Source organism: Crocuta crocuta, unplaced genomic scaffold (assembly GCF_008692635.1).
Source record: "Crocuta crocuta isolate KB4526 unplaced genomic scaffold, BGI_CrCroc_1.0 scaffold68, whole genome shotgun sequence".
Classification (NCBI taxonomy): Eukaryota; Metazoa; Chordata; class Mammalia; order Carnivora; family Hyaenidae; genus Crocuta; species Crocuta crocuta.
Window position 1 is genome coordinate 2922787 of NW_027532426.1, and position 20122 is coordinate 2942908.

Below are 20122 nucleotides of genomic sequence, written 5' to 3' on the forward strand. Positions count from 1 at the left end.
TGTTGCTGTTGTTGGATTGACTATATTCTAAATCTGTGTTATGAAAATATATTCTTAGAGGAGAACATGGGACTGTAGCCATTCCCTGATTAAGTAGACAGTAAAATGAGACTTTGGTGCCTTTGGAATTGGGTTTAGTCATGTTTGTTTCATTTTGTTTTGTCCTAAGTGAGGGATGTCCACTGTTGGAGCAATTAAACATTTCCTGGTGTGACCAAGTAACCAAGGATGGCATCCAAGCACTAGTGAGAGGCTGTGGGGGTCTCAAGGCCTTATTCTTAAAAGGCTGCACACAGGTAATACTCCATGTAGTGCTTGTGAATGTTAGAAGAACCATGGACTTTTTAGGGAGCCCAAAGATGTTGGCTTAAGGAACATGTAGTTGTATATTACTGGCCAAAGATACATACTTACCAAAATTAAAGTGTCTTCCTTAGAGTAAAAAAACCTAAGAAGAATGAATCAACATCTGACCAAAGAAATTTTTGAGGGGAGGCAAGATGGGGAGGCAAAAATCACACTAAGCATCCACCTCAGGCAAGAAAGGTCTCTTGCAATTTAATCTGAAAAGGAAACTTGCCATGTTGTCATTGTCTTAGACTTTAAACTGGAGCGGCAAGGAAGGCAGCCTTAGTTAGCAATTTCACTGGTTGTTTAACTACCAGGTTAAATGTGCCACATATACAGAACGTACATTTTATAGTGTTGATGTTTACTTCCTGCCAGTCACATTACAAATCCCAGCATTTTCTGTCATTAAAAATTTTTGCTATCTTCCTGTTTTACTGTGGGGAAAAAAAAATAAGGAACTGACATGGCAGTGTCTGGAAGGAAATAATCAAAAGTGAGTTTAGAAGTGACTGACAAAGTAGGGCTAGGCTCTTAAGAAATTAGTTTACTAATGCTTATTGAAACCATGCCTTGGATGCTGTTAAAAGTGCCCTTACTCTTTCACCATGATGGGACGAGTTCCATTGTTTAGAACAGAGCTTTGGAAGTACGCCTGCCTTAAAACAACAGCTTGAGCTTCTGGTTATTTATGGAATTCTGGAAAATATTGATTCGAATGCACCATTATACATTATAATCAATTACTTGCCATCTGTTCTCAGTACTGTACACATGGCACTGATCTTCCAGAGCAGATAAACCGGATTCCTTTCTCAGCTCCTGCTCCCAAAAAGTTTGTTTTTAAAAAACTTTATATAGGAAGCATAAAAGTGTGAAAATTATTTTAGCTTCATAATCCCTGAGCAAAATGCTGTGAGGTATATTTAATTTATCAGAAGAAAAATCCATAAACATTAGGCAGTGTTTATTTTATCTTTTCCTCGATTTGGTGATCGTATGAATTTGATGTGGTTAAAACTGATGAAAAATACTGATAAGCCGTATTAATAATAGGAAGTACACCTTTATGTGATCACAAGTCATTGTTTCTGGTTCATTGTTCCTTTGAAATTTTGTTGGCTATATTTAGAATGTATTAATGAATGTATACACTGCTAAATCTTTATCCCTTGAAACAATATTAGTAATCAGTTTTTTCTCTTTTTAATCTTTCTAGCTAGAAGATGAAGCCCTCAAGTACATAGGTGCACACTGTCCTGAACTGGTGACTTTGAACTTGCAGACTTGTTTAGTAAGCAGTCCTTCCCACAACTCTTTTGTACTAGTAATTCTTATTAGTAATATTATTGTAAGAGCTTTAGTCATCAAGACCAGTGGTTTCTCCACTTCAATCCTGGGGACACTGTAAATACACAGAGGATTCTTTGCATGTTTAACGATAGTCATTCCTGTAATATAGATAATATAGAAGGTAGCTCTTGCAGAATTCCAAATAAGCTAACTCTAATTCCATCCCTTTTCTGCTTTTCAAAGTGAATTATTCACAAACTTTAGTACTTAAAATATTTTTAGTAAATTAAATGCAGTCACGTCAATTAAGATCTGTCATTGGGTCACAACTATTGGGAACCACTGATCTAAACAGATGACAAGCAAAATGTACACTTTAAATTATTTCCAATTAGTATCTATAGTTCACATTTGGCTTGTTTAAACTATCAACTTTTTTTGTGTCTATCCCCAGACGCCAGCATTTTGCTCAGAGAATTTGCTGAAACTATTCAGGGTCCTACAACATCGACAGTATACTTTTAGCTTTTCTCTCTTGCCTTCAAAATTACATATATGTGTTGCCTTGGAATGAGAGCCTCTCGTAGCAATAAAAAAGAGTTGGTGAGGGCTTTCCTTGTTTTTGCTAAAACTTCTGCTCATTATACCCTTCCCTTGTTTGATTACCTGAAACTTGAGAGCATAGTAGTCGTCTAGTTTAAAGGTGACATATAAAGGGCCATATTTTGTGCAATTGAAGCAACCTCTCCTTCTAAGCCCTTAGGGGATGGTGCTGATAATGATCTGCTCAGGAGGCTCCTAAAGACTGAGTTAAAGGAATAACATTCCTTTTGATTCTGATCATCTCTTCCTTTTAATTCTGACTGTCATAGTTGCTAACTATCAGAATTTGCCTAATTTCATTTATGGAACCAAAATATTTGGCCTGCCAGGAAGAGCTTATACAACTGTTGTAAACACGAAACCATTACTTTACGGTGATAGGAAGAAACTGTTCTTGGGCATCTTCAGGTTCTATTTGTATACACAGACACATGGAGATAACACTCCGTATATATTTATATGGATATATATTACACACACATTCACACAACCATATAAATATATACCCTACCTACCATTTGCTGTTTACTTTCACTTCCTTTATCCTTCCAGCAGACAGAAACTGCAGGTGGAAAGTGTAAAGAACCAGTTCTGTCATCAGTTTATTTTACTCTTTCCCTTCACCCAGATCTTAGGGCTAAGTCATCCCTTCCTTAGAATGTGATGAAATGATTCTTATTCCTAAGACTTCCTGTTTCTCCCCAAAACTGTTGATGTGACCAAAGTACTTTCTTGAGCCATTCTGTTTTTCTGGACTAATTTGAAAACATAAGAGTTTCGTAAATTTTATTCTTTCTAAAATTTGAAGCATTGGTACATACGACTTTCCTCAACTTTCTTCCTCAGTAATCTCTTATAGACTTTAAAACATTAAGAAGGAAAAGGCAGCACAGCCCTATAATACTTTCCTAATATTATATGACATAAGTTTTCATTGGCCTGGTAAATATGCATGTTTATTGATTGCTGTTTCCCCCTTTACATTTCAATTATCCTTGTTTAGTAATAACTGTATATCACACTTGTATGGCACTTTTTTAGTTACTTCACATGTGTTGATCCTCATTAATTATCCTCAAGATAAATCATCTATCTGCCTTAGCATCCATTTTTTTTTATCTGTATCTTATTTCAGTTATGGAATATTGAGAATATATTTATTTAAGCAGTGAATATTTAAAGTTTGATTTTTTTTTTCAGTTGTCCTGGCAACCTAAGGACACTGACTGAACAAAGATTGCAGGAGAGCTTTATTCTAAGGCTTACACAAAATTTGTGAATCTAACAGGACAAATTAAAGTGCTAATCATATCCTACATGTTAAGTTGTTTATACGTGGCATCTTTTTTTTTCCGTTTTTTTAGTGTAACATCTTGCTTGCTGTGTCCTTTTTTATTTTAGAATAATTTAAAACTACAGAATTACATTTGAGTTAGTCACAGCTGTTTATCTCCATGAATAGTATATTCTTTATATTATACAACTAAAATAAAGAAATAAATGGATCTGTGGTTGATAGGAAGTTGCAACTGTTGCCCATAGTTTGTTTTATTTTTTTTTAGTAACTTAATATTAGTGTCAATTTTGAACTTACAAATATGTTTATACTGCTATGCTTACCTGTTTTCTAGGCTTTAAAGTCATTTAATTGAAATCTACCCCATCATGCACCTCATGCTGTTCCCAATCCCATTGGGTTACAAGAATCCCATTATAGCTTCCTCCCTTTACACCAAAAGTGAGCACTGGGGCGCCTAGCTGGGTCACTTGGTAGAGCATACAATTCTTGATCTCAGGGATATGAGTTCAAGCCCCATGTTGGGCATGGAGCCTATATAAAATAAATTAAAATGAAAAAAATGAGCACAGATTCTCTCACAAGCTAAATCAAAAAACTGAAAAGGAGAAACAAAGTGTATTCATTTTCATTTAGGTCTGCTACCTAATTAATATTAAATCTATTTTATTTCTTTTTGGTGCTAATTTTCACAGGTAACATTTTTTCCTTTTCTTCTGCTAAGTTACTAATATCTATGGGTTTTTTTTGCTCTTTTTTAAATTTTTTTTATTTTTTAGCAAATCACAGATGAAGGTCTCATTACTATATGCAGAGGGTGCCATAAGTTACAGTCCCTTTGTGCCTCCGGCTGCTCCAACATCACAGATGCCATCCTGAATGCTCTAGGTCAGAACTGCCCACGGCTTAGGTAAACATTTCTTGTTTAGCTCAAAAAATCAGGGGAAAGGAACAAAGGCCTTCTTCACCCAAATTTATTCCTTTGGAACTTTTGAGATTTTTAAGGTAGACACTACAAGGCTACCCTTTAGATGCCCAGCTACTTGCTTTGTACCTCATTTGATTACATGTAATTGGCCTAAACCAAAGGGTAATAGTTCCCATTTCCTACTTTCTTGCTATCTAGACTAGGGGGAAAAATTTTAACATTTTATTTCATTACTTGAGAAAAATAAGGACATTTTGTCTTATTAATACTTTCATATAACTCATTTCTGAAGAAAGTTTTTGAAGGCCTACCCTGTGGTTATTTGTATTGTGGTTATGATGCCAGGTATATAGCAGGAAGTATTTAAAAAGAAAAAACAGCCCTACAGGAAAACTTCCTTTGTGCTCATGATCTTTTAGAGCAAGACTTATTTCTGTATGGTTCCTCCTCTCTGCCAAAATATAGGATTGGCTGAATATTTACTAAAAATGCTGTGTTAGCATACACATGGTTTCAGACCCATACTGATGTTGTAAAAGCGCACAACACACTATTTTGTAATGAATAAGGATTATCCCCATATTCCTGGTTTGTTTTTAAAACAAAACTTTTATTGTACTTCTATGTTAGACATGTTGACCATTGTTTTAAGGGATTTACAAATGTTATTCATTTAATCTGCATAATACCATATAAGCACTGTTACTATCTCCATATTATAGATGAGAAAACTGAAGCACAGAGAGATCAGATAACCTGATCAAGGTCTCATAGCTTAGTGAGTTCAGGAGCAAGACTCAAACCCAGGCAGCCTGGCTTGAAAACCCAGGAAACCGCTTGTCTTACATATAATAATCATTGTAAACCAACATAAATTTATTAAAGCTTTTTGTAGTCACCTGGCCAGGAGTCTAACCATAATTATTGAAATTTTGCCTAGATTATCAAAATTCCTTAATAGATCATAGACTTGGTCAGAATTAATAATGTCAGAGGCCTGGAGCTAAGGAGGTAGCCAAACTCCTCCCTAAAAATCTTACACATTTTTTTCTCTTTTGATGAAAGGAGTGTTCAGTTCCTTATTCCTCCATGGCTTACCTTATTGTTCAAATAGAAAAGCTCTCAAATATGATAATCAAAAGTTAGGTTCAGTCAGATCATGTTTTCCCATTAGATATATATAGCATTCATTTCTTATTGATTGTTGATAATGATTTCTTATACCGTGGCTTTATTTGTTTCAACTTATGTAGTAAATAATTTGTAAGCAAACGTAAGAACATGTTTTGGTACTGTCACAGAGATGCCACCAAACTTTTCACAGAAAAGAGCTACTTTTGATTCCCCAGCCCTGTGGTTGGTATTTAGGTTGGTGTTTAGCAGTTCCTGAGTAGGAGAGTCTCTGCCAACTCAGTTCCCCTCTCCTCTCGGCCTCCCTGGGAGCCTGTGGGAGGAGGCAAGAAGCTTAAGGGTATTTTTTCATAAGTATGGAATTTCATACTTGGTACAGGCCTGTAATTAACCAGTCCCTTCATAGCATTTTTAAAAGCTATTTAAATCTGACTGAATCTACATGTAAAATAGGGAAAGAGAATAATTTATTTGAGGAACAGATTAATTGAAACAGAGTATTTATCTCCATTTCCTTTGTTTTCTAGGAGCAGGCTGCCCTCTGGGGGTAAGCAGTATGCCATCAAGAAGGCTTTTAAATGCATTTTTCATGCATTTTGGCATTAACTACAAGCTTCTATTATATTCTTCTGATTGCATCACCCTGAAATGTATTTACAGGACCACTTTATGATGATTCCATGAAAATGAATGGCAAGATCTGTATACAGACTTGCTTGGCTATTAATGTTACTACAGTATGCAGTGCTTAGGGAATAGGAGGTTGTTTTCTTAAATTCTTGCTGTTTTTAAGAAACCCAGTTTTCAGGGAACAAGGGCTTGACTTTCACTTTTTTCTTTAACAGAATATTAGAAGTGGCAAGGTGTTCTCAATTAACAGACGTAGGCTTTACCACTCTGGCTAGGGTAAGTATCCTCTCCAGGTTCTCTTGGTTTGGTTTGCAGTTTTTCTTTCAGAGGAGTAAGCAATGAGGGAAAAGTAGAATGGCAGCAGAACTGAGGATGTGGGATGTGAGGGAGCTTCTCTGGGGCTGGTGTTCCTGAGCATTCTCGTGCTGCAGCCCTAGGCCTGTAGAATACAGACTGCTCTGGAAATACAGACATGCATTGGAGAACATGATGCTCCTTCATGAGACTGATTTGCCATATTTTCATTAGATGGTGAACTAAGCAGGGACTTTCTCATGCTTCATGAAAGAAACTCTTGGTTACTTGGTATGCGACTGGTGGGTGAGAGTGTTGTTGAAAAAAATGTATGAGGCCAGTTTTAAATGGAGGTGGTTTTAGAGATTTTTTGTATTCTCCAGAATATGTTAATCCTTGGAATGGTTTATAAATCACTGTATAATATTTAAAATTACACTCTTTAGCCAGTATAATGGAACATGGGAAAGGACATTTGCTTTCAGGCAGATTGATGGAACGCTAATTGGTGGGGGGCAACACATGGCATAACTAAATGGGGACATAAAGCTTACCTTTCATTCTTCCAAAGAAATAATTTTCATCAAATTATTTATGGTTGAAAGGCTCTGTATTAACTTGGTATTAATGTTCAGAGAATTTATTCCTATGGACTTGTAAGAAGTTAGATACTTTAAATGTAGTATAATTGAGAAATTTCACTGTGATGGAGGCCTTTTAAAATGTGTAATTAATGGAATAAGGCAGAAAGTGTCATTAGAATGCACCAACTCTGAAACTTAAGATTTTGTCAGTGAGTTTAATACCACTCCTGAGTCTTCTGGCCTTAAATTTTCCCATGTTTTAAGTGTTTGGGCTATAATTTTTGGGTTTTGTATTCTGTAGAATTGCCATGAGCTTGAAAAGATGGACCTGGAAGAGTGTGTTCAGGTAAGAGTGTGAATTTTTACTCAGAAATGCAGTATGATAGAAACTTACCTAATGTGTGCCCATTAAAACTTTCAGCTCCTTACCCTAGTGTCATACAGTGCCTGCAGCATTGCTGACTCTCCATTTATTGTGATGTCCTCCAGGCATACCAGGCAGAGGTACTCGTGGTATACGTAGTAAGGAACTAGGAAAATACACGCCATCAGTATGGTTACCAGTGGAAAAAAAGAAGGCCCAAGCATTCAGGCCATAAAGATGTTAAAATGTTTCCTTAGACCTACAGAGTTATAATACTAGTAAATCATTAAAGCCCTATCACATTGGCAATATAGCACTGCCCTTTTTTTTTTTTTTGAGCTTAATGAGACCCTGGGCCCCTTATTGCATCATTAGCCCTGGAGATCTGACTCTACCCTTTGGGCAGACAGACTGACCAGATATGGCCTTATGAACAATTTATTACCAATTTTAAAGAGCTTTGAGATCATTGGTTGATGGGGAGAAATTTTGAAGGGAGACTCCTAAAAAGAAGAGTAATAAATTTTTTAATGGCAAAAATAAAGGTAAGATACTCCAGTAACTATAGAAGTCAGTTTTTTCTAAAACGCTTGTTATCCAGACACTACTTAACAGCTATTTTTACTAAACTGAAACGTGTTCACATCCGTTACTTGCACATGCGTGAGTGTCCAGCGTGTCCTCCCCAGTGTTGCTCTTTCTGAGTGATGTGCACATGGCTATCCTCCCCAGCCCTTCACCCCCCACCATTTCTTAGCCCCTGTGAAGCTCTGTATGTTATAATCATCATTTCAGAGTGGGAGGGACATTTGAAAAAAAATACTGATTTACTTTCCAGACTGAAAGAACTCTAACAGACTGTTCTTCCTTCAAGAGTCCTACTTCTTGAATGTTCATAGTTAACCCAAGCCCAGCAGCCCCTTTCCACCACCTTTGGAAAAATACTTGACACCAAGGTTATCAGTCCGGAGTTATGGCATGGCTTATAAAATACAGGCCAAGTATATATTCTTAAAAATTTGAGGATATTCCCACATTAAATTTTTTTTTCTGGAGCAGTATCTTCATTTTTGTGGTGGTTCTGAGGTAGAACAAAGTCCGATGGGTAGAAACTACAAAAGGACAGATTTTCATTTCAGGAACAAAGAATTTTCAACAGACCTATTCAGAGATGAAGATTAGAGGTGACTGGATGTGTTCAAACCCGCCTGGATAGATTCCCAAAGAATGGGTTCAGGTAGCTGATGGGATTTCAACCTTAGGATTCTCTTATTTGATGATTAATATCAGGATAATCAGTCTAAAGGCGCCTGGCTGGCTCAGTCAATAGAGAATGCAACTCTTAATCTCAGGGTCACAAGTTCAAGCCCCGCGTTAGGCATGGAGCCTACTTTAAAAAAAAAGAGGGGGTATCAGTCCAGATCAATCTAGAATACAAGTGCAGTCAAGAATGAGGTATAGCCATGAGGCTTTTTTGGAATTAGACCTATAATATAAACTTATGTGTTTCTTTCAGATAACAGATAGCACATTAATCCAACTTTCTATACACTGTCCTCGACTTCAAGTATTGGTGAGTTTGACTTTTTGAAAGTTTTGCATTCGTTGGATTTAATCAAAACCCAGCTCTTAACTTTCCTCTTGGTGTCTGGCTACCATTTGGGGAAAGCATTTTTCTCCAAATTGCCAGTTTATAGAGGACCAAGGGATTATGTTATCAGTACTTAGAGATTGAAAAGGACATGGAGAGTATGAGTTCTCCCTCCCACCTGAATTATACTTCAGCCTAAATGGTGGTTACATTTTAGACAACATGGCCCAAAATTCAATTTGCTTCACTTGAGACTAATAGGTCCTGTCAATCAAGGCTTTAAGGGTGTTCTGTGCTACTGTTTCCAGTAATACTGTGGGAAAGCATTCTGTTTGACAAGTTTGTGTCCAGGCTCATTTTTTTGTGTGTATTTGGTGGGATATTACTGTCCAAAATTGGGATAAGGGGTTCTGAGTTTCACATGGAGGAACCAGGAATTTAAGGAAAATTGATAAAGAGACTTATGTGACGAGATGACCACACCTGACGGGTGTTAAGAATCAGCTTTAGTTGATTAGCTGCTTGGGCCTTCCCCTGTATCAGGTATTCAGCATTTAATCCAAATTCCAGAAAATTTTATTCAAGAAAAGCTTGAGCCCCCTTTGTCCCTGTAAAAAAGTGTTCATTTGTAGATGGGAGTGCATATGTTATTTTGTTTATGAACTGTTTCATCGTCGTCGCATTCACACAGTGTATTGAGAGTCACACACAGAAATGTCAGTTATTGATTGTGAAAAGTACAACCCCAGAAGCTCTAGCTTGCTCTCATTTTACCACACGGATCTAGTGATGGCTCCATATACGCCAAAATCCAACCCAGAAAGTTTCGTTTCCAGCCGTGCACAGGCCAGTGGTTAGAAGAACGCCATCAGATGTTTCAGTGACCTTCCTTGCTCTATTTGGCTGCAGAGTCTGTCTCACTGTGAGCTGATCACAGACGATGGAATTCGTCACCTGGGGAACGGGGCCTGCGCCCATGACCAGCTGGAGGTGATTGAACTGGACAACTGCCCACTAATCACAGATGCTTCCCTGGAGCACTTGAAGAGCTGTCACAGCCTTGAGCGGATAGAACTCTATGACTGCCAGCAAATCACACGGGCTGGGATCAAGAGACTCAGGGTAAAGATGTCTGCACACTCTCCAGCTCTAGTGCTCTCAGCACCCTTTCCTTCTTATGTTGTTTTTTTCTTTTTCCCTCCTTCATTTCCTTTTCTGTTTTTGTTTTAGATTTAGATTTCTGTGGTTTTTATATTTACTTGGACATTTAGCAAAAAGAGGAGAAAATGGAGAGCAAACCCAAAGATAGTTTTACTCGTTGTTCTAGATGGAAATTTAGTAGGAAAATACCCACTGAGGGGGGAAAAAGTAGGTCTCCTCCCAGCAGAGTCTCTCCAATAATGTCTAGGGCTTAATAACATACATAGAGTCAAAAACACATGCCAGAGTCAGGAAAGAAAGGAATAACAAAGAAAATATTTAGTTAAATGGGATTTAAGAATTTAATTTGCATTTTTCTTTCACATCAAACCCTTTTGCTGGGGTTCTTATTTCTTAAGACAACAAATGGATTTAAGGGTTTTGTTTGTTTGGTTTTTTTACCTCTTCTTTTAGCTCCATCCTCCATAATAAAGAGACCCATGTATAGCCAAACAACAGAAAGACAGGTTGCCAGCAAGGAGGTTATAAAAGGCTAGATGAATCTGTATGTTAGATTATTCAGCTCAACAGACATTTATTGGAACATCTGCTTCACACCTGCTATGGGAAAAGCATTGAGCTTAGTTAGGCCCTTACAGCCGATGTCTAAAAACATTCATGTTGGCCATATGGCATCTTGAGTTCATGAAGACCAGACCTTATCTTGAGCTCCAATCAGCCCTAGTTCCTCCTCTCCCTTCAGACCTAGAGGACTGAGAGCATATCCGCAACGGGAGGCCTTGGCAGCCATATTCCTTCTACACCAAAAGAGGAGAGTCACAGACCTACCAGAGCCTCTGCTATGGCCTCCTTACTATAGGTTTCCTAGACCTGCCTGGCTGTCCAGAATCTCTTCCACCTCTGAGTTCTCAAGGCTTTTTTAAATCTATTCTTCAGATCCTCACTTAGCACTTTTGTACTTGAATTTAGCTATTTAAGACTGTTAAGTTCCTTAGGAGCAGCATCTCCACGTTGACCACCTTTGTACCCTTCTTAGGTTAACTAGCACAGTGCTTGAAAATGGTAGCAATTCAAAAACTTTATGTAATAGAAACTGGAAGTGTGTTGTTGAAAGAGGATAGTGAGGTTTTTAAAAAATACCAGAAGAAGCATCATCAACAATGACTTAAGATTTTTTTTTAATGTCTTATTTATTTCTGAGAGAGAGAGAGAAAGAGATAGCATGAGCAGGGGAGGGTCAGAGAAAGAGTGAGACATAGAATCTGAAACAGGCTCCAGGCTCTGAGCTAGCTGTCAGCACAGAACCCGACGCAGGTCTTGAACCCATGAACCATGAAATCTTGACCTGAGCCAAAGTCGGACGCCCAACCGACTGAGCCACCCAGGCGCCCTAACAATGACTTTTAGTGTTTATTTTTGAGAGAGAAAAGAGAGATAGAGTGTGAGTAAGGGAGGGGCAGAGAGAGAGGGGGAGACACAGAATCAGAAGCAGGCTCCAGGCTCCGAGCTGCCAGCACAGAGCCTGACACAGGGCTCGAACTCACAAACCACAAGATCATGACCCGAGCCAAAGTCAGATGCTTAACCAACTGAGCCACCCAGGCACCCTGGAAAAAATTATTTTAAGCTTATATAGTTTCTTTCAACTTTGGGAATCCAAGTAGGAATCCCTTTGAAACAGGTTAAGAGGTTAGTATGAAGTTTTTCCCCAGTTTTATTATTATGGAAATAGGTACCAAGGTTATGTGAGCTATTTACTCGTTTAGAATAATGTGGAGTACTACAAAGCGGAACCCAGGCCTCTCAGCATCCTGACTGGTACTCAGCCTCTGCCTTGCTTTCATGTTCACTCAGCCCCTCTGTGTTTTTTCTGAAAAGCAACATTGCTCTTTCTGTTTAAGCCCTCTCTCTTAGTAATGTTTCTGTCTTGTTTCAGACCCATTTGCCCAATATTAAAGTCCACGCCTACTTCGCACCTGTCACTCCACCCCCATCAGTAGGGGGCAGCAGACAGCGATTCTGCAGATGCTGCATCATCCTATGACAATGGAGGTGGTCAACCTTGGTGAACTGAGTATTTAATGACACTTCTAGAGTTACAGTGGAGTCTCCAATGGAAGCAACCCCAGTGTTCTGAGCAAGGGTTACAAAGTGAGGGCAGCGTCCAGATCCCCGAGGCACACATAACATGTATACCCATCCTCACCCTCACCCACTCTAGTTCTGTGACCAGGGGACTGAAGCCCATGCTGGCTTTATCAAGTGGATTGGTAAAACTTAACCATTCCTGTTGGACATGCCAAGAAGAAAATCACAGGCAAGGCAGAGGGAAGGGGCATTCCAGCAAACCCAGTGTTACTGCTACTGCAGTTTCTTCATTTTGTTAAGGGGTTTCTTTGGTGATTTTGGAACAGCAATTGCAGTCCTCCAGGGTCAGAGAAAGCATAGAAAAACAATATATGTTATATCCAGGGACCAGAAAGAAAATTTCTTTGCATCCTATAAATGATAGCCATCCAGTGTGAGATAACTACAGAGCTTCTGTGCTTCCTTGTTCCCATGCCAACATGCTGAGCATGCTCACAAAGAAGGCTCATCCATTCCTCCTCCTGTGTTTAAGTATTTGGCCCAGAGGTTTCCTAAATGGTTGCACTGAAATCGCTGTGGTCCAAATGTGGTTACTTACTCGCTCAAATTGTCACTCTTTGTAGCACACTTGTGCACCTGTCTTTCCTTCTTTGTTGCTCCCTTCTGCACTCTTGCTCAGTCTGTCACCTGTTCATAGTCTGCTTACTCACACTCAATTGTTACTCTTTTGCTGTTGTGTTTACAGTGTGCATTTTGGATGATTAGTTGGGGTTACGAAACATTTTTAAAAGAGACATTATCAATAAATATTTTTTTAATTCTAAGTTTTATCATTAGGGGACCCTGCCTGAATCTTTGCCAGCCTGAAGGGAAACTATAACAAAAATAAGAACTGTTATGAGAAGAAATTGAGCTAAAACTATTTTGATGAAAACAAACTTTGCCTTTTGGTTTCTGTTATACCTTGTGATATATAATAATACGCATGATATACCCAGTATTCCCCCTGCACATTTTTCCTTCCATCAAATTCTACTAACTTAATAAGGAGAGAGAAATGCGTTATTAGTAAAGAATGGAATGGTGAATCCCAAAACTGAGCCTGAAGGCCCCCCTACCCAAGCTCAGACATGTCATATGTTCACCAGAATCTAGGGATGAGCAGTACCATCCCTGATTTGTGTCTGCGAGGTTGTTTTGTGTTAGTAGGAATGCTGCTGCCGTTGCTGTGCAGGCTAGCTGGTCAGTTTCTCCCTTGTTTTCCCCCTTATTCCAGAATATCAGGGAGACAAGAATGACCCTAGAATGACACAGGTCAACTCTGTGTCAGTGTTGGTGGTATGTCTCAAATGTTGGCGCCTCAAAGGATCAGAACCACTTCAGAACCTGTCAACCATCTCTCTCCAGACTTCTGTTGCTCCAGACTTCCTGTGAATGAAATATGGGGGAAACCAGGTGAAGGCTTTGGGGCAGGAGAAAGAAAACATTGAGAGGAAGTAGGGGGGTGAGTGTCTCTGTTCCCCCATGGTCACCAGAGCTAAAGGCAGGTATTCAGTGTCCATGACTCTGAGTCAAAGAAGAGGCTTCCTTCCTTTTTCCTTCCTTCCCCCCCCCCCCAAAGTCATAAAGGATGATGAAAGTAAGATGAGTTTCTCAAGTATAATAAGTGGATTTCTAAACCCCAAGGTTGAACATCTTGTGTGATTTTTAATAGGAATTTTTTTTTTTTTTTTTTGGTCTTTTAGGACATTACCGTGCAGTCTGCCATGATCTTAGATCATCTTGTGTTTGACCCAGACTGTTAAAGCTCATTGTAATGCCGCAGGTGCTGGCTCTACCAGCATAAGTAAGAATAAAGTAGAACTTCTTTCTCCAAAAGCAATTAGGTGAAAGGGTCCTAGAAATCTGTATGCTCCACCATTATTTTGCATGTTAAATTTATTTTATGTAAAAAAAATTTTTTAATGTTTATTTATTTATTTTGAAAGAGAGAGAGTGGGAGAGGGGCAGAGAAGAATCCCAAGCAGGTTCCGTGCTATCCCCACAGAGCCCAACCGGGGGCCCAATCTCATGAATCATGAGATCATGATCTCAGCCAAAATCAAGAGTTGGACACTTAACTAACTGAGCCATCCAGGCACCCCCTGCATGTTAATAAATTTATTTAAATCCTATTTTGTTATACCCTTTTAAAGGCTCAGATTTCTTTTTCATTCACCTTTCCCTTTGTCTTCTTTTCAAATTATCATATGAGGAATATACTTTAAAAAATCTTTTTGAGCATAGTCGACATAGGAATATAGTTTTTAAAATGAGACTCATTGTCCTGGTTATACTCCACCATACAAATATACACAATGCACACACACTTCCAGATGTGGTTAATAATATTCAAATCCCCAGGTCACTCATTCAAAACAAAACTAAAAAGAGAAATATTTAGAGGCCATCTGCTCTAACATATTAAGGGTTTTTTTAGTATTACCTGAACAAATTGACCATAAAATACTGATTGATTAGTGAGTATGGATTTAACTTGCCCACTAGTTGAGGCTATTAAGGTACTTCTTTACTTAAAAAGTACATAAGTTTAAAACACCGTATTCACCAGGACATGAACAGCTTAGAAATGCCGTTTCTCAACCCAAAAAGTATATCCACGTGCAAGTCCCTGTGGATTTGATTGAGCGATCCCTACCCATCTGGGCCAAGAACAGTCAAGTGAGAGAAAAAAGGAGTGTGCAGCACTGGCTTGTATGTGGTCAGGCCATGTTCCTTTCTCAAGAAAACTTCAGGCCCATCAAGGTTGGAAGGAAATATATTTCCTATGCCAGTCTGCAGCCTACACCAGCTGATGCAATGTACCAGGACTTTGAGAATCCAGAACATGGTAAGTTTTGGTCAAGTGGAAAGGGTCCTGCCATCTGAACATAGTGTTTCCTGTCTCAGTATCAGGGACACTTCTGAAAAGTTAGTAAGGCTTCAGAGGTATAGGAAAAACTCTCCCTAGGAAAAGCTTTTTGGTCCATTCATCTGAATCCCGAGTCCCTGAACTTTATGCCTTCTATGATGAAAAAATACAGAGTGAATGGAGAGATTTGGGATAAGTCGGAAGGCACCCTCAAAGCTATTGCATAAACCTACAGGTAGCCAGGTGGAATTATTGCTTTGTCTGTGTGGAGAACATTATTAAACACCCAGATCATCTCTTTTTTAAGCAGCCTTTCCCCCTTACTTTTTCTACCATTATTTGCTGCATCAGTATCTTTTATAGCCTCTACATTGGCTCCATCAAGGTGATTCCAGCTTTTTGTGTGTGTGTGTGTGTGCTTTGATTTCTCCCATTTTCTTCATATACCCATCCTTGCCTTCTATTTAAAGCCTCCATCTTATTTCCACTGATGCTGCTGATTTATTCTTAGTTGTCTCCAGTCTAGCTTCCTCTTTGGGTCCTTGTCCTGATCTAGCAAAATTTCCTGGGCAGCCTTGAATTCAGTAACTGTTGTGTGGCTCAGACCATTTTTCACTAGGTTATCTCAGACATTTGCTCACCAAATTTGAAATCAAGCTGTTGGATATGAGGAATAAGGAGATCTGGCTTCATCCTTTTTTTTTTTTCTTCCAATATTTGAAATACAAAAACACATTGTGCTCTGTGTAAAAGATGTTTTCTCCTCCTATTCTGCTCTTTAGTGGACATAAAAGTATTTCTTAAATGGTCTTTGTAAATTTCCATATCCTTTATGTTGATTTAGTGAACCTGTAAGTCAGAAATTCTACATATTCCTTATATTGCATATTTTAGAGGGAAACCTGACAAATGTTTTTATGATGCTTTATTTGGGCTTTCCAAACCATTTGAACCATTCAGTACAGCTATAATACTACAGCAGTCAAGTTCTTTTATTTCTCCTAATTGTCTTGTAAAATGCACTGTTACCAGTTTGATAGCCCACTAATGCCCTTGGTAGGTAGGGGGTAAACAAGGTGTACGGTGGAACTTGTCCAGGTCTGAAATTGTAGGGGAGTGTGAGAGTAGCATTGGAAGAAGAGGAGGCTCATGCCTGCCTGTGTGGGCAGCATATCCTTGGGTGGCTGTGGTTTTGGAGAAGAGGAATGCTTGTGGATCATGGCCATTTAATATTTATTGTTCTGAAAGTTACAGACTGCTTATGACAGTTGCTACCAGTGAGAGAGGAGGGGTTTAAAGGAAATGGGTCTGTTCTGCCTTTCCCTCCTTGTGTGCATGGTTTAAGATTAGGTTTCTAGCCCCATTGTGCATCCTGGCTGACAGATTCTTTCAGTGGTATGTTTTGAGCTTCCAGAACATTTTTTTTTAAGAGATTGCCTTCCTATCTGCCCTCCAGTTCTAGGATCTTTAAAAAAAAAATTTTTTTTTTTTAAATGTTCTATTTATTTCTAGGAGAGAGAGAGACCGCGTGAGCAGGGGAGGGTCAGAGAGAGAGGGAGTCACAGACTGAAACAGGCTCCAGGCTCTGAGCTGGCAGTCAGCACAGAGCCCGACGCGGGGCTCGAACCCACGAACCGCGAGATCATGACCTAAGCGAAAGTCGGACGCTTAACCGACTAAGCCACCCAGGCGCCCCTAAAAAAAATTTTTTTTAAATTTATTTTTGAGAGAGAGAGAAAGACAGTGTGGGCAGGGGAGGGTCAGAGAGAGGGAGACACAGAGTCCGAAACAGGCTCCAGGCTCTGAGCTGGCTGTCAGCACAGAGCCTGACGCGGGGCTCGAACCCACGAACCGTGAGATCATGACCTGAGCCACCCAGGCGCCCCTCTAGGATCTGTAACCACCTCAAACCCAGGCAGTGTGAATTAGCAGAGTCTTGTTTGAGAAGAGGTAGAGGATGTTTGGTTGGAGGTCTGGAGGCAACCCTCCCCCTTACAATGATCTTGGACCAAAGAACCTCAAAGCAATATGAGGGTGAGAGGAAGTATGGAGTCTAAGCCTCTCATCACCTTTATTTCTATCATAAATTTTAATTGTAGTATTGGAAGATACAGAAAACGGTCTAAGACCATGTCAGTAGGTATAATTAACGCAGGTAATTTAGGAATAACATTTGGCTGTATTTGCTGTATTCAGGTGCCCTAACTTAACATCTGGTTCTCCAGCAAAAAACATGCTGCTCTAAGCTTGCTCTCTCCCTTCAGACAAACTCTACCTGCCAGGAACTACCGTTAGAGGCAACTGAGTTTTCTGCAAGAAGGGCTTCTGCAGCTCCCCTCACAAGGCAAGTCTACCTGTCTGTCCATTTTTATTTTTAGGACTCCAGCTCTGCATCTCTGAAGGCTTTGACCCTTCTTAGGAAAGTCAGTAAGAACCTCTCTCCTGAGTCTGAGTGAATCTTTGGAGCCCAGCAGAGTTACACTTAATTTTCAGCAGGAAAAAAATCTGTCAGACAAGCTCACGTGTGAGATATTAAGAGAAATTCCATAATGTGCTTCTTCCATCTCTGCCTTATGTGTTTTTTTAATAAGCCCTTGGGGGAGTTTGGTTCAAAAATGTTGAGTCTCTGTGCTTCCTCAACCAAGGTGTTTCACTGCCCTTTTAGGAAAAAGAACCATGGACAACCAAAACTATCAGTTGACTCTTTCTATTTTCTGTGTTTTTCAAAAAGTATCTTATTTGAATTGGGGTGGGAAAATGGTAGATGAGATTCAAAGTAAAGGAGAGAATTCAGTCTGGAACTGGGGCACTTTGCTTCAGGGACAAGCATCTATCCTGCCTCGCACATGTGAGTAGATTTACTTTCCTCTCCATTTAATGAACTCCATGCCCTTCTTACTGGCAAAGAGGGCTTCTGTTTTTCACACACCTACCTAACCAAAGCCCTCCAGATGGGGACTGGCATCCCCAAAAGGACTTCCAGTGCTTCTGGGCACGGTTTGTTTTTGTTTTTGTTTTTGTTTTTTTAAATGTTTTTATTCATTTCTAGGAGAGAGAGAGAGAGAGAGAGACAGCGTGAGCAGGGGAGGGTCAGAGAGAGAGGGAGTCACAGACTGAAACAGGCTCTAGGCTCTGAGCTGGCAGTCAGCACAGAGCCCGATGCAGGGCTCGAACCCACGAACCGCGAGATCATGACCCAAGCGAAAGTCGGACGGTTAACCGACTAAGCCACCCAGGCACCCCTCTGGGCATGGTTTTTACCAGTGTGAGAGCGGGGAGCGAGTAATTGAGAATCCCCACCCCAAGAAGTGATGGGAGAAGAGAGGTGTACACACACACACACACACACACACACACACACCCGTCCCCCCCTCCCCCAGAAACCCAGGGAAATCTTTGAAGTAACGTGTTATTAAAGTGGAAGAAGAAAACTTTGCCCCACTCAGTTTCACTTGTCACTGTTGCTTACTACTTACTTTTACTAATTGAAATCTGCATCACACTGCTGCTCACACACGTGTTTCCTACCTTAGCCTAACACCTGATGTCATTGTTCTCTTTTTCTTTTTCTCCTGGCACGGCACTAGCAAACGACAACCGAAAGTCTTAGAAAATCTTAACTTGAAAAGGAGTCTCTAACTGGCATGGTTTGATTTGTTACTTTACCTTCCCCTACCCCCACCCCCAAAGACTTGAATGATTTTCTTTCCTAGTGCTATATAATAGATCTGTAATAAGTGAAACTTTTGCTGCTACTTTTCTGGGTTTACATGTTTTTTCCTTCCCTTAAGAATAATTTCTTACCTGTGCTTCTCTGATGACTGTTAATTTCTAATAAGTGCAGGAAGAGGTGAGCCTGAGATTTCTTCTCTTACTCCCCTCCTCACCTTACCCTCAAACTACATGCTAACCTCTAACATGCATAAGGTCTGTGGGGTGGGGCTCAGCAGAAGCTACTAGTGTGTTCTCTCACCATGCTGCAGCTCTTGGAGCTGGCCCCTGAGATCCGTGACTGCCCAGTCGCAAGGGTTACTGGAGGGGAAGAAAGGCCTTCTGCATTTTGCCTTTTCTCCATGGTTTAGGACTCAACCTTCAGCTGCCTCCCACCCTGGCCGCCTCCTTTTTCCTACCAGGAATTGTTTCCAGGTAACCTGCCTCAGGCATTTCCCAGCTGCTCTCCTCACCCTTGCCCACCTCCTGGTGACCCTGAGAGCACAGATCTGTGCAGAGCTCAGAGAGCTGTGAGGACTACCCCTGCCTGTCACACTCTGCCTGAGGACAGAGATGGGTGGGTAAATGGTGCTGCGGGAGAAATTTTTACCTTCAAACCAGGCTGTTCCATCTCTGCACCATGACCCCCTCTGACCCCTCTCTCCCTGAGGGGACAAAAGGCAGAGGATGGTGGACTGGCAGGGTCTGATCCCAAACGTTGCTGTGGCCTAAGCCTCGGGCAGCCATTCGGCCTACCCTGGAGCGCCTCAGTGTGCTGGAGCTGCTGTGGTCTCCACTGGGCCTGCCCCATTGCGGCTGCCACAGTTCCCTGCTTGCTGACTTCACACCGGGTGTCATTAGCTGTCCACGTGACTGTTTCCACCCAATACTTTTGGCGCTTGAGGATGGGGGGAGGATGGGTTATTTAAAATAAAATCTGAGGTGGCAGTAGAGGATTCCTTTTGCTTTAAAATCTTTGGACTAAAAGAAAAATGTTTTTTATATATAAATATATAAAGTAAATTGTTATGTAACTATTATTGTTTCCTGTATGTTCTAATTTTGTTTTATGATGTAATTAAAGGAAATAAGCTGTGAAGACTTTTCATTTTGCTGCGGAAATAGCCTGACTTGGAGCTGCAATTCTTAACTTCTTGAACCCTAGAATGATAAAGGCTACTGATGCTG

General features: G+C 40.1%; 1 protein-coding gene across 4 annotated transcripts in view; it reads left to right on the forward strand.

Moving 5' to 3' along the window:
- Window positions 1-20033, forward strand: part of FBXL20 (F-box and leucine rich repeat protein 20) — a 99123-nt gene extending 79090 nt beyond the window's left edge. For all 4 annotated transcript variants that reach the window (XM_077779338.1, XM_077779334.1, XM_077779335.1 and 1 more), the window contains 8 exons: window positions 170-296; window positions 1568-1642; window positions 4321-4451; window positions 6446-6506; window positions 7410-7454; window positions 8989-9045; window positions 9973-10185; window positions 12161-20033. In XM_077779338.1, coding sequence (XP_077635464.1) covers window positions 170-296; window positions 1568-1642; window positions 4321-4451; window positions 6446-6506; window positions 7410-7454; window positions 8989-9045; window positions 9973-10185; window positions 12161-12268 — 817 coding nt within the window. In that variant the 3' untranslated portion in view covers window positions 12269-20033. The remainder of the gene's footprint in view (window positions 1-169; window positions 297-1567; window positions 1643-4320; window positions 4452-6445; window positions 6507-7409; window positions 7455-8988; window positions 9046-9972; window positions 10186-12160) is intronic.
- Window positions 20034-20122: the final 89 nt, after the last annotated feature.